The 14,959-nt window shown below is 38.1% G+C and overlaps 1 protein-coding gene across 22 annotated transcripts in view; it reads left to right on the top strand.

Annotated features, from left to right (window-relative positions):
• Positions 1-14,959, top strand: part of DST (dystonin) — a 480,329-nt gene that overhangs the window by 457,008 nt on the left and 8,362 nt on the right. For 18 of the 22 annotated variants that reach the window (XM_046005408.1, XM_046005389.1, XM_046005387.1 and 15 more), the window contains 10 exons: positions 144-272; positions 3,462-3,605; positions 4,257-4,445; positions 5,764-5,893; positions 7,741-7,904; positions 9,068-9,230; positions 10,756-10,910; positions 11,080-11,154; positions 12,034-12,051; positions 14,814-14,931. In XM_046005408.1, coding sequence (XP_045861364.1) covers positions 144-272; positions 3,462-3,605; positions 4,257-4,445; positions 5,764-5,893; positions 7,741-7,904; positions 9,068-9,230; positions 10,756-10,910; positions 11,080-11,154; positions 12,034-12,051; positions 14,814-14,931 — 1,285 coding nt within the window. The remainder of the gene's footprint in view (positions 1-143; positions 273-3,461; positions 3,606-4,256; positions 4,446-5,763; positions 5,894-7,740; positions 7,905-9,067; positions 9,231-10,755; positions 10,911-11,079; positions 11,155-12,033; positions 12,052-14,813; positions 14,932-14,959) is intronic. The other 4 variants (XM_046005409.1, XM_046005392.1, XM_046005388.1 and 1 more) reach the window with 1 other exon arrangement.

Below are 14,959 nucleotides of genomic sequence, written 5' to 3'. Positions count from 1 at the left end.
TATCTTTTTAGTGGGCATAATGCATATCGTTAATCAATGTAAATTTAAGACTTTTTTTTTCATTGAGAGGAGGACTCTATACTAACAACATCTTTGGGGATCTTCTTTGTGGGGGGGGTGTGTGTGTGTGTGTGAACTGTTAGGCAGAGGAATTTCACTCAGTGGTGCATGCCCTCCTGGAGTGGCTGGCAGAGGCCGAGCAAACCCTTCGTTTCCATGGTGCTCTCCCAGATGATGAGGATGCCCTTCGGACACTCATTGATCAGCATAAAGTGAGTTATCTAAATGCTAAGTAAAACTAAATGAGAAAATCCAATAGGCTCGTGATTGTAGCTATCAATTGCATGCATATTTCCCTTTCTGAGAAGTAATTAAGGATCTAGCACATTGGAGAATTTGCCTTTGTCCTCTTTCCTTATATTGGTGTGTCCTCATGCCCCCAAATAAGTGGAGTTATCTCTCCATGATTGCTTTGTGAAGAAGGTGGTTATTCTAAAGTGAGTCACCATCTCCTCTCTTTTGGAAGAACATTGATTTTTCTAGGAGATTATCTGGCTTCTGACCAAAACTGGTCAATTTCATTGTACTTTCATGTGCATTTCAAAGATGAAATTTCCTTCATGAGCCTTTGGCATTTATAAACTTGTATCATTAGAATTGTAGATTAGTAAGTTTGAGCTTAGTAAACAAGACAAGCAAGTAATTTAATAACTGGTCTTCAAATTTTATTTTTCAATCTCCGCCAGTTCTGGTTTTATTTTATTATTATTATTATTATTTTAGGTTTTATTTATTTATTTAACAGAGAGAGACGCAGTGAGAGAGGGAACACAGGCAGGAGGTGTGGGAGAGGGAGAAGCAGGCTCCTTGCTGAGCAAGGAGTCCAATGTGGGGCTTGCTGTGGGGCTTGATCTCAGGACCCTTAATGACTGAGTCACCCAGGCGCCCCGCCAGTTCTGATTTTAATCAAGATCCACCTTAAATTCTTACGAGAAGTAGCCCGTAGTATAAATTATAAATTAAAAATGCATTCTGTAAGTAGATATACTGTTGGATAGTTAACCAAATTAAAATCTGGCCACTGAGTTTTCAGGTCAACATCTATTTTGTAACAGTGCCTAGAACTAGCAAAACCCTTAGGAGAGTGGTCTGGGTACCTCTTAACACTTGTTTTTTGTTGTTGTTTTTTTTAAACCTTTGTCTTTAAAAAATTAGAAATTTACAATGCTAACACTCAATGCAGTATCAATGTCAACATTTCCATTTAAAAGATCTATTTAACGCCACTGAATAAGCTCATCTTCTAGGTTCAGGTCGGAAGGATGTCAGTAGTTCCATTGTGGCATGGATTACATCATCTATGGAGACTTCTTATTTGTGATGACTGTGCTCTCTCAGTGATGGGCTGCCTAACCTATAGCAATGAAATATTGCCTTGTCATTAATAAAAGTGATGTGAGCTTGTCTAACATTGTCTGGAGGAGCAGAATGCTCCATAAACCATTTAAAGTTGAAGTTAGAATGTAAGAGGAGGAAAATGGCATCAAATTTATTAGAAATTTTTGATTCAGCTCTGTGTTTTGAAGAGCTATTATATTACTGTTGGCTGACCCATCAGCCAGCATTGAATTCCACTGACAGAGTTGGGTCTCAGAGGAGTTTCTTACATATCAAACATCTTACAGTAAGGTGCCCACTTGGGGTATCAGCACCCTCAGAGCAGGAGCAGGAAACCCCCAGAAGCATCAGGAGGCAGGGTATCCAGAGCAGTGATAGTGTTGTGGGGTCTTTTTGTTTTGGTTTTTGTTTTTACAACAAATTACCTTTAAATATTTTTAAGTTGTGTAAAATTACATGTAATTTCATAAAGGGCTGCTTAGTACTAATAATTTGCCATAACATCATCCATTTTTTCTAATTTCCTCTGCTTTCTTCACACACTGAGCAAATAAAAGTAAAACAAAATATTTAATTTCTTAGCCCCAGGATCAGAGACTTCTCAGTATAGTCCACATTCAAAAGTGGCAAGCTTTCCCAGGTGAGCATAGAATGCAAGCAGGGAGTTGACCATCCAGCCCATGGCGTTCTGGGCAGGACTCTGGCACTGTTTGGTTAGGTGTGATGAAAAGTATACGGTCAGATCCCCTGTCCTTGGGAAAGCACAGCTGTTATTGACCTCTGGTTTTCTCTTCCTAGTAAAGCTTCCCCCCCACCTTACAGTTAAGCAGATCTGTATTGGGGAAATTAAAATAATTTTTAAAAGTAGGTGATGATATTTTAAAAATAGGTCATGTTAGTGAAGTATACTATTAATCAGAGCTTGACATGACGGCAGTAAAAATGTGTAAATGAGAGTTAAAAAGCACTTATGCAATCACAAAGACACAAAATGGAATAACACACAGTCTTTTGATCTTGTGGACCTTAACGTCCAGTAGGTATGTAAGGAAACATAGCAACGTGCCAGAATAGGAGTTGTAGGACCGAGGTGTGGCACAGAACCCGAAAAGAAAAGGTCACTAGACGTTCTAGGAAACATTCTCAGATGATCACCCTGATCACATGGCATGGATAGTAGGGGTGTCAGCTCAGTCTGCAGTCTTTGCAGCCCTTATCCCTGTTACTAAGGAATCCCTCCCTCTTAATGCTAGGGTCCAGGCTGGGGTGCTGGCAGATGCTTGAAATTCACTCTGAGGTTCTGGAAGCACAAGACCTTCTTTAAGGCAGAGGTCCTCATTTGTAGCCACGCTTTCAGAGTTCTGTGACTCATGTATCTATGAATACAGTTCTGATGGTAGAAAGTACAGTTATGTGTGTGAAACATTTGCAGAAAAGTTGATTTGAAAGCATTTTAGAGCCCATTAGGGCTTCTTCATCCCACCAGAGCAGGGGATGACTGTTTCTGGCTGTCAGGCCTACCCCCTTCATGTTCTCCCCGACTCTTTCCTGCTGGACATTTGAGCCCTCTCTCCCTCACCCCACACATTTATAGTTCTCTGCCCAGCCTTCTCTCTTCTTTTGGGTACATATTCCTCTCATTCCTGGCACACAGTTCATGCTATTTTAAATATACAACCTCCTAGTCTTGTGAGGACATTTTTTTTTCAATCAATATTATTTTTGTCTCTGGTGGTACTATCTCTCCTAGTCCTGTTCTCCATTACTATATGTACACACTATCCAGATACAGAAGAGTGTGTTTTTTTGTGTAACATATCTTGTAAAGTGTGAAGTGTTATCTGATACATGTGTTCAGAAAAATACCTGTTAGAAAGTGCCTCATTTCCCATTGTTGTCCTTTCTCCTCTCTTAATTCCCCAATTAGTGAATTGTTTCCAGCAGTGAATAGTGCCGGTGAAGTTCTTGTGTACTTGTCTAACTCTGACGGTCACAGGCACGTCACTGGAGTTTTCTTTTCAACCAGTGCCAGCAGCTGATCGAGGTCTTTGTTTCTGCTCTAGGAGTTCATGAAGAAACTGGAAGAAAAACGGGCCGCGCTGAATAAAGCTACCAGTATGGGAGACGCTGTCCTGGCCATCTGCCACCCTGACTCCATCACCACCATCAAACACTGGATGACCATCATCCGAGCCAGGTTTGAGGAGGTCAGTGGGTCTCAAGTCATCATTAGAGCAGTAACAGAATTGAGATACATTTATGACCCTGGGAGCAGGAGGCCTCTGCAAAGAAAAATGCTCTTTTAAAATACCTTCCTCTGTGCATGACCTGTCTCTGCAGTCCACTTTTATTTAAAAACATAGAGCCATTTTGCAGCTATGTCCCTGAAGCATGAAAAAGCAAATATTTGGTTCCCTGTATGACTTTTTGTCCCACTTCCACATTGTCGAATAACCTAGCACCCAAACTGTACTTCAAAGGAGTACATGCTTGGGGAATGGATTGCGTACATGAACTGGATTCTGCATTTAAAGATTTTATCTATTTCTATTTCCACTCAGTACTTCATGGAATAAACATTCTTGAGCCTTCAGAGAATGTGTGTTTGAACTCAGATTAGAAATCTAAAGGAAGTCTGGGTGTTTGACACCCCATCTGTAACTATGGGGGCAAACATCAGAGGGGGCTTTCATGTCCTCCGCTTCTGGGTCTCTGTACCACTGATGGGATTTGGAAAGACTGGAAGTGTTATGATCCCAGGCCCAGGATGATCTGAATTTACATTTAAATGTAGTGTATTTTTACATCAGTTATTAACCAGGATGGATGAAATTGAGAGACATTTGTTTCCTCAACAGGTGCTGGCCTGGGCAAAGCAGCATCAACAGAGATTAGCAAGTGCTCTGGCTGGGCTCATTGCGAAACAGGAATTGCTGGAAGCTTTGCTGGCTTGGTTGCAGTGGGCCGAAACTACACTTAGCGACAAGGACAAAGAAGTCATCCCCCAGGAAATCGAAGAAGTGAAAGCCCTCATCGCAGAACACCAGGTAATATAAATATCATCCTAATCCCATATTCTCAGATACTGTTTTTATTTCACTGCCATACTTCTCAAGAGATTGCTTTGTGCTGATTACTGTCCCTTCCTCAAACACACTCCTCAAGTCGGACTCTTCCTTTTATTTATCGTCCGTTTGGCCCTGTCCTTCTGCTCCGTCTCCTGGCGACCTCGCTCTACCGGGCTTTATGGCTCCATGCTTGCATATTCTACTCTCTGCTGCCACGCATCTCCCACGATGACCATCAGTACTTCAGACACACCCTGTCTACAAGGGAGCTCATCATCTTGCTCCAAAAAACAAATGACTTCTCTATCCTGCCTGTTTTAAACTCTGAAATGAGGGGCCTCCCACTGACTCTGATTTATTTGTTTGCTTGTCACTTTGATACACCTTTATAAAGGGAAGCATTAAGTGGCAGTGTAGTTGACTAAGCAGCTAGCATAGCATTTATATTTTAATAAATGTATGAGCCATTCATGTCCATAATGGCCCTGAAGTGCCTCACGTTGTGTTCTCTGTGATCAGAGTTCTCCAGTGTGACAGATATTCCAGAAATGTGTTTCTCTACTTTTCATTTTTATCCACCTCCTCTTTTTTCCATCCCTTTTCACCACAGTCTCTGTCTTTGCCGCATATTCCAGATAGAGGTATCTGTAAGTCACAAATAATTATAAGGCTAAGGAGACAAGACAAGAAGTAGCAAGATAGTCAGACCTCTTAAATTGGAACTTTAACCTGAATAACTTTTATCTCTCTTGGCATAGTATATGTATAAACAGAAATATTTAAAATATATCCATATTTAATATGTATGCTGTATGTCACTGTATAGCAAAGCCATCTGAAGTATTTCAAATACGTTAGTGAAACGTGCTGCAGAGACATCCTAAGGACCAGCCCAGTTAATTAGTTGCTTTGCAGATAAATACTAACTTTAAGATTCTTCAGGAAGAGCTTAGAAGCTCTGGAAGATCCTGGTTGATGCACAGATAGGTTATATTAATTATACAGCTGCTCCCATGCGTGGTTGTCAAGCTAAAACAAATTACTGTTACAGTGCTCTCATTACTTACCAGGTATATATAACATTTTATATTGTTTAGTTGTGAGTAAATGCTGTTATAGTGGCTTACAATTTTTTGGCCCCTAAAGATATAACAAGTTGGTTTATGCTTTTTTTTTTTTTTTTTCCCATAGTGAATTTCAGAAATAATAGCATGGTCCTTTTATCCTTTGCTTTTAGTTCATTTCTAAAGGTAGTTTTCTGTGGTGTACTTATATTTAATTTACTTTAACCTTTCAGACCTTCATGGAGGAAATGACCAGAAAACAACCTGATGTGGACAAAGTTACCAAGACCTACAAGAGGAGAGCTGCTGATCCTTCCTCATTACAGTCCCATATTCCGGTCCTGGATAAGGGGAGAGCAGGAAGTAAGCAGTGGCCAATTTCTTTAAAATGCACATGGCTAAAGCCAAGGAAGTTAGTTTTGAGTTGTTGCTTAAAATTTCAGAGCAATTGGTGATTCTGTGAGCTCTATCATAAAAGTTTTCCTTGAAAGAATACATGGGCTCAAATATTGTAGCAGCTTATTTAAAAATAAAGAAAAAAATATATCCAGGCCTCTCTATGTAATTTTATTTGCTTGAAGGGTATCTTTTTTAGATTAGCTAGAAGAAATTGGAAAAAATGTACAACAAGAACAGAAACCACCACCCCTTTTGCTTCTGTTATATAAATAACTTTATGGTGGGCTATAGCAGAAATGACCATGACCTGGATATAGTTTATGACCTAACTGTTCATTAGTGACCTGCAGTCTGATAGATTTTGCCCATGTTCATATGACTTCAGGCTCTATTTACTTCTCAGTCTACTTTGACTCCAAGAAAGGAAGTCACAAAATGACATTAAAAACAAGCAGGCTTGGAGAAGATTTAAAAGAAGCCCAATTTATATCTGAATAGTGGTAATTTGATACATTTCTTAAAGGTGCCTTAATAAAAAAAATGATTTCAGATCTTTTGTAGTTGCTATATTACCCAGGGGGGCAAGGTAACAAAGTGGTGGTTAAGAACTCTGGAGGCAGGGCGCCTGGGTGGCTCAGTGGGTTAAGCCGCTGCCTTCGGCTCAGGTCATGATCTCAGGGTCCTGGGATCGAGTCCCGCATCGGGCTCTCTGCTCAGCAGGGAGCCTGCTTCCCTCTCTCTCTCTGCCTGCCTCTCTGTCTACTTGTGATCTCTCTCTGTCAAATAAATAAATAAAATCTTTAAAAAAAAAAAAAAAAAAAGAACTCTGGAGGCAGACTCCTTACCACCTGGGAAATATACCCTGGGACAAGTTACTTAAACTCTCTCTGAGCCTCAATTTACACCTTTGTAAAGGGGATAATTATAACCTCACTGGATTCTGGTGAGGATTAGATAAGCTAATGTGAACGAAGTGCTTAGCATACTTCCTGGCTTGTAGTTAAATGCTCAGTAAATATTTTTGTAGAGCCTCGTAGGAGTGAGGAACTCTGGGCAAATCCTAGCTTGGACACTCACTTCCTACGTGACTTTAGGCCAGTAGTTTTTCCAGGCCACATTCAGTCATTTAGTTAGATGAGGAAAAATGCATTGAGACAACTGTTCTGTGATGTTGTAGAAATTTGTGAAAAATAGCCAGAAAAGAGGGAGAAAAAATTAGTAAAGGCAGTAAATTGGGTTATGAGACTATGCACAGGAAATGTGTAGTCTCTGTGGAAAACAGACTTGGATGAAAGCTGGAGTCATACACACACGTCCCTATTTGATCAGAATTTGTGAAGTATCTTGCTGTGACTCAAATGAATAGCCACTGTCTCCTGCCCTCACCTGCCCTCCTTCCAGCCTTCTTTTCTAAGAAGGGCAGCTGGGTTTGGGTAGCTGATTCTGAGATAAGTCTCACTGCCCTGGGAGATTTATTTTATCATGCCTTAACAAAAGAGAGGTTCACAAGGTACTTCTTTGTCATTGAAATGGCATGGATTTTAAGCTGGAAAATGTTTTAAACATAATTTTATAAAGAGAGCTTTGCAGTATTTAAATGCCCATCGGGTATGTTTCTCTGTTTTATATGAGAAGTATGTGATCCTTGGTGAGTAAAATAGATTTGAACTTGAACATTATAAGATCTAAATAAGATCTTTCTAAATAATTAAGTTGATTCGGTTTTAACTAGGAACAATAAAGGCCAAGCCGTTATTTCATATTTCAGAACCCTGAAAACCACCCTCCTAACAAAAGTTGCATTTTAACAGGAAAACGCTTTCCGGCATCAAGCTTATATCCCTCTGGATCACAGACACAAATCGAAACCAAGAATCCGAGGGTCAATTTATTGGTGAGCAAATGGCAGCAAGTTTGGCTCCTTGCGTTGGAAAGGAGGAGGAAGCTTAATGACGCCTTGGACAGACTGGAGGAGGTCAGCACCCCTGATAATATGGGATGTGGGTTTAGGGAATTAATAAAGTAAACTACAGTTGACCCTTGAACAACATGGAGTTAGGGGCACTAACAGCAGCCCCCCCCCACACACACACATACTGCATAGTCAAAAATCCACGTATAACTTTCGACTCCCTCAAAACTGAACTGTTAATAGCCTGTTATGGACCAGAAGCCTTATCGCCCTACCTATAAGAAGCAATTAACAAAGTTGTATGTGTTATATACTATATTCTTATAATAAAGTAAGCTAGAAAAAAGGGAATGTTATTAAGAAAATCACAAGGAAGGGAAAACAGGTCTTTTTAAAAATTTTGTAAAAAACCTGCATGGAAGCAGACTCACACAGTTTAAACCCAGTGTTGTTCAAGGGTCCACTATAATCTGTTCTAACATAATCAGAACCTGGCTCCATAAGAGAAGATGCAGCTTGATGTATGTTTGCTTGGTATTACCTGGGAAATATAACCACTGATAATTCAGGTATTTTCATTATATATATATTCTATGGTCTGAGATTTAGAGTTTCAGATTCTGAAACTGGGAAAGTTTTAGAAGCCTAGAGATGGTAGAACGGCAAAGAGCAGAGAGAGAGCAAAGGTGAGAGCTGCTGAGCTGGGCCTGCTGTCCGGTAGGCACAGAACTTACCAGTAGTGTCTCTTTGGGGCAGTTCACCTTTGTTAGAAATTGTTAGTCTGACTTTTTGAGGAGCTTTATATGTTTCTTTTATTTGAAAAGAATAACCAGTGACAGTAGTGAAATTATAGGAAAGATGTTTCTGTGCTCCCTTTGCAAAATGAGACCTTTTTTATTTCTGTGCATTATCTGGAAGGTCATTAAAAATAACTTTATTGAGGTGCCTGGGTGGCTCAGTGGGTTAAGCCTCTGCCTTCGGAAGGCTCAGGTCATGGTCTCAGGGTCCTGGGATCGAGCCCCACATCGGGCTCTCTGCTCAGCAGGGAGCCTGCTTCCCCCTCTCTCTGCCGGCTTCTCTGCCTACTCGTGATCTCTGTCTCTGTCAAAAATAAAGAAATAAATAAAATCTTTAAAAATAAATAAAAATAAAAATAACTGTATTCATAAAGTAGGAGATATCGTTTGTGCACCGTATGAACCAAAAATACCTTTTGTCCTTTCCAGCTGAGGGAATTTGCTAACTTTGATTTTGATATCTGGCGTAAAAAATACATGAGATGGATGAATCATAAGAAATCTCGAGTGATGGACTTCTTCAGGAGAATTGATAAAGATCAGGATGGGAAAATAACCCGACAAGAATTTATTGATGGAATTCTTTCCTCAAGTAAGTCCCAAGAGAAATGACTGTTAATGATGTCATTTTTAAAGAAAATAAGCACACTTTAAACTTGTGTTACCAATAAAGCATTGCCTTTAAACTTGGCTATGAAGTCATGCCCTCAGGGAAGTGTCCTTGGTGAAACGTGTGGTTTTGGGGTCAGGCTTATTTCATACTCATGTAACCACAGTTGGTATATTCCTTGCTCCCTGAAGCTGTGTCCTCATTGGTATAATAAAGTTAATAATATTTGATTTTTAGATTGTTTTGTCCGACCTGTAATGGGAAATCAGTAAATTCAAGTTAGCCTCTTCCCTTTTTTATTCTAATTGACATCTGGTCATTGTCATTAGTGGGAAATTAGAACTCTATGAAAATTCTTAAGGTATGTGTCACCTTGTTTGATGGTTGAGTCATATGGATGTGATTTCTTGGGCAAATGTTACTGGAAATAATTCTTAAAGTAAATTTAATATAATCTTATGAGTGTATATATGATATGAATTCATATACATAAAATTCATATATTCCTTAAGTAAAGTAGTAGTTGAACCATATGGAATATGCTAATTTTAAAGTTTTCAATCAAGAAAAACAGCGATTTTAAATGATTCACCCTGGTAGTAATTAAAGATAAATATAGGTCCTGAATATTGTGGTTTCATTTATTATAATATAAATCAGTTTTTAAGAGGATTTTAATGTATTTGATGACCCTCATAATTTAACTGGCTACATTAAGATAGAAATAATACAACTGAGTCAGAATTAGCAAGGAGTACTACTTAACTTTTTTTTTTTTTTAAGATTAAATCTTTTTGTAAAATGTTATTCTAAACTACAAGTCTTAAAAACTTTGAGACTAGGGGCACCTGGATGGCTCAGTGGGTTAAAGCCTCTGCCTTCAGCTCAGGTCATGATCCCAGGGTTCTGGGATCGAGCCCCGCATCGGGCTCTCTGCTTCACGGGGAGCCTGCTTCCTCCTCTCTCTCTGCCTGCCTCTCTGCCTAGTTGTGACTTCTCTCTGTCAAATAAATAAAATAAAAGAGTGGACATCCTTGTCTTGTTAAAAAAAAAAAAAAAAACAAAACTTTGAGACTATAGTATGGCTTATTCTGAGAGTATCTTAATTCGCATTTATACGTGGACTCTACATGCAGAGTGAAACTCACAGCATAGAAAAGAGGTTGCCAGGGGCTGGGAGGTGGGGGAGATGGGGACAGCCTGGTAAAAGGGTACAAACTTGAAGCTGTCGGATGAGTAAGGTCTGAGGATCTAAAGTACAATGTAATGGCTACAGTTGATAACACTGGATATTATGTAGTTGAAATTTTCTGAGTAGAACTTAAATATTCAGGAAAAAAAAAGATAACTGTGAGGTGATGGGTGTGTCAATTAACTTGATGGGAGGACTCCTTTCATAATATGTACAAGGATCAGATCATCACGATGTATACTGTTCGGTATTTTACAATTTTATTTTTCAGCTGTACCTCAGTAATCATACTTACTATTATTCCGAAAATTTTAGAGTTTCCAACCAGCCGCCTGGAGATGAGCGCGGTGGCAGACATCTTTGACCGAGATGGTGATGGATATATTGACTACTATGAATTTGTAGCAGCCCTTCACCCAAATAAAGATGCATATAAACCTGTCACCGATGCTGACAAAATCGAAGACGAGGTACTCCACACCCCTGACCCCCTGCAACAGCAGCAGCGGGCACTGCCGGGACACCATGCGCAGACCCGCGCCGCAATTTTATTTCCATCTTGAGTTGTGTTGAGGTGTTTGTGGACTCTGCAATGTCATGTTAACCTTAAAATGGACATTTCATCATTGTTTTTGGCAGGTGACAAGGCAGGTAGCGAAGTGTAAATGTGCAAAACGATTTCAAGTTGAACAGATTGGAGACAACAAATATAGGGTGAGTTTTCAAAAGTTAACTATTTAGTTCTCTTGAAGGACAACAATGGAAATTTGTATACAATTTGAACTGTATTGCTTTCCAGGAATGCTAATTATTTATTTTTTACCTCACATCACAATAGAATGGTTATGAAATTCCAGCTTTTGTCATTTTAAATGATGTAGAGATAGTCTGCATTTTGTAAACTAAGATATATCTGACACGCATTTTACTTTGAGGAGGAAAACACATCCCACATACTCAGGTTGCTTCCTGTGACTTTAAAATGTATTTTATTATGATTACAGGTAAGTTTTCATATTTCTAAAAACAAAGCTATTCCAAGCCAGAACTACAAAGTTAAAAATGTTGAATCATTTTTAGAAATACAGAGAGGCAATGTTTTCCACTTGTGTAGTTATTTTTCTTTTTGTTCAAAATCTTAAAAGCTCAGTTCACCTTCTTCTAAACAGTTATTTGAACACCAGTGTGACTTTGTTACTCCTCTATCTTTTTTTCTCTTTTTTGGAGTATCTCTTACATGTAGTAGCTAGATAGGAAATGTGCTGAGTTTCCCTAATACAGTATGTTACTTACAAGCAAAATTTCTTTTTTATTTTAGTTTTTGTATTTCCATATTGGAAAATATTCATCGGCATACTTGAATTTCTAACCTAAATATGAAACCCAAAGATTAAAAAAAAACTTTTATAGAAAATTTACTGATTTAATGGTTTACGTTTGGACCAGCGGGTACCTGCACATCTCTAAACTAGATACTATATCCAGGAGCCCAGAGTGTGATAGATTGTATGTGTGTGTTCTGGAGTCATACAGAAAGTTTCCTATTGAACTAATTGTGTCTTTCTTCCATTTTTCATTTTTTTTTTTTATCAGTTCTTCCTGGGAAATCAGGTATAAACCAGTGGAATGTATTCTCAAGTTCCCAATGATTTTTTTTTTTTTTTTAACTTTAATTCATAGTCATTAAAGCTTGCCATGGCCAATCTTTCCCATGCTGTTGCCCTAGCTACTACATTGTTGGTTGGCGTGGTGTTTCTGTAAACGCTGTAAGGGTCCTTGATCCAGGATTCCTTTTTGCCGTGTGTCTCAAATGAGGAGATTACTTTTAAGCAAACCAGATAATAAATTGCAGCTTGACTGGTCACATTGTTAGAAATGCCATTTTTAGTTCTGGTTTAATAACACTGCTAGCATATGTTATATGCAAATACTTATTGGAACACAGATTTGATTCTGCACACATCTCTTTGCTGTGTTTAACTATTGAGGTTAAAAAACAAACAAACTCTGAGGTCCTGTGGTCAGCAGTAGCTAGAGAAGGATTTGCACTGGGCGGTGACGTGGGAAGACAGAGTAGTGAGAAGTCTCTCTGGCACTCAGCCACAAGTGATGCGTTCTCTCCAAAGCAGCGATTGTTGCATTTGTCCTAAACCACTGATTCAGGGCTTTACATCTTCTGAGCAGGAATTTTAACTCTGCAGGTCTTAACTGGTATCAATTCCTTTTGAGGAAATGTATCCCTGATAACTTCTGTGAAATCTTAAAATGACACTTTAACCCACTTGGCTTTACACTGAAGTCAGTATAAACTGTCCAGTGGCCCTATGTCATGATCACAGTTTTTAGAACTAAAGATAAGAAAAATTGTGTTTTGATTTAAACAAAGGAGAAGGGTTTTTTCACTGTATGCTTTTGGAAAGAATTGTACTATTTTTAACACCTGATCATACATATCATGTTAGATCTCACTCTGCCACTCGGTTTTTAAGCCATATTACCTCTTAGGTTTCAAGTTCCCTGTTATCCCCATTCATTGCAAGCACATAACTTTTTTCAAATAGAAATTTTCAGCTCCTTTGAATAGATGTCTTCAAAACTTGGCATTAGTTATAATATGTAAAAAGTTACTATTCTGATCCCTTCTTATTATTTTCTGAGTCAACATTTGGGATAGTATTTTTTATTTGTGGAAAGGATGAGAAAAATGCTAACTTTAAAAGATTTTATTCACTCAAAACACTAAAAGCAAACATTAGTCTCTTTTGCCTCATGATGTGGCTGTTAGGAAAATTAGGGGAATTCTGAAGACAATGTTAGTTGTCTAGGGAATACCCTCTCAAAATAAAAATTTAAATCATATTTATGAGAATTGAAATATCTCTATAAAATACATCATCTGAAAACTCTTGCTTTGAAGATAATCTTGGACCAAAAGTATCTGGTCTAATTATCTGGTTTCTTAAGGGTAATTTTCTTTAAATCCCTTCCTTTTCCTTCGCTTATTAGCAGCACCAATTTTTTTCTAACAAAATAAATATATATTTTGATTTTTAAATTTTAATTTACATTTCAGGAACTGGTTCAATTTATAAGAAAGTTTAAATCTCAAGGCTTGAAAATGGACTTAGAAATAGCAATATAAAAAGGGTTGATGTAAAACGCATGAGTTCCTGCTGGTGCATTTTACATGCTTTTCATCCAGGTCCTTTTGAGTTTCAGGGTCTTGAATGGTTGGCTTTGTTTTAGGGTTCCTTTCCTGAAACTCAGTGTTAAAGTATATTGAAAAGATTTTGTTTCTACGTAAAATAAAGCTTTCTAATTATCCATCATGAGCCAGGACAAATAGTCAAATCACAATTGTATCTTACCTGCCTTTAAAAGAAGCTTTATTTATGTTTACTTGACTATTGATTTTGCTTGATATCTGCTGGGTTGGCAGGCATGAAATTTGGTTTGGTGATTTTTACAAGCTGAACATGAGCCTATTAGAAATGATTTAAAAGTATAAAATTATTTCTCATGGGCTTTCAAAATAAATTTTACGATCAGAAACTATGTAGTCTAGACTTTTATTCATAACTTGCAGAATTTGTTAGTGTATCCAAGTGATTGGAGATCCATTGAAAGGGTAAGAACACGACTGCCTATTAGTGTCAGTAATTATGGTACAAACAGCTTTAAGAGAAAGCCTTTTAGATTTGAAAGCTGTATCATTAATAATGTGTCACTGGCTGTTCTAATGTTACAGTAATCCAAAATGGCACATTAATCCAGCCTTTAACAAATTGGTTTACCAGATCATTAGTGATGCAGAAATTTTAGTTGACTGTGAAATTTTTGTTGGTCATGTTTGTTTACTACATCTAATCTCTCTGAATCAAAACTGCTCTTAGAGAAAACGAAATGAGTTTGTGAAGATTTCTCTCACAGATTTCAGTGGAAAACAGTTTTAGTAGAAGAGGAAGAAAAATTAGAGTTTATTAGATTTTCTTTAGAATCTTATCTTGTATAAGCCCTGGGCTAGTGGGCCATTGCTTATTTTCATGTCTGTGTTTGATTTCTAGAAATATTTGTCAATTACTGCCTTACTAATGTTGTTTCTATCATAAAGAAAAATCATTTCTTGAACAGAGCTTCAGTATTATACTTGATAACCTTTGTTAGCTTTTTCCAAACTGTTTCCTTTGGGCTAAATCAGCATGCAGCAGTCTAACGCAGATCATTTCAAACCCCCTTTCCTGAGATTTTACTAATCGCTGTGAACTAAGCAAGAAATTTAAGTTGGTTGCTTAAGCTACTGCAGACTGTACATCATTCTTTAGCATAGACTTGCTGTTGACAATTAGAGGTTCTTTCTTCCTTCGTCTTCACAGTTTGGAGACTCCCAGCAGCTGCGACTTGTCCGAATCCTACGAAGTACTGTGATGGTTCGTGTCGGAGGTGGATGGATGGCACTTGATGAGTTCTTAGTGAAAAATGATCCTTGCAGGGGTAAGGAGATGCTATGTTAAGATAGTAA

The sequence above is a fragment of the Meles meles genome, chromosome 5 (genome assembly GCF_922984935.1).
Source record: "Meles meles chromosome 5, mMelMel3.1 paternal haplotype, whole genome shotgun sequence".
Lineage (NCBI taxonomy): Eukaryota > Metazoa > Chordata > Mammalia > Carnivora > Mustelidae > Meles > Meles meles.
Note: the sequence above shows the minus strand (reverse complement) of the source record. Positions and strands in the feature narration are given on the sequence as shown.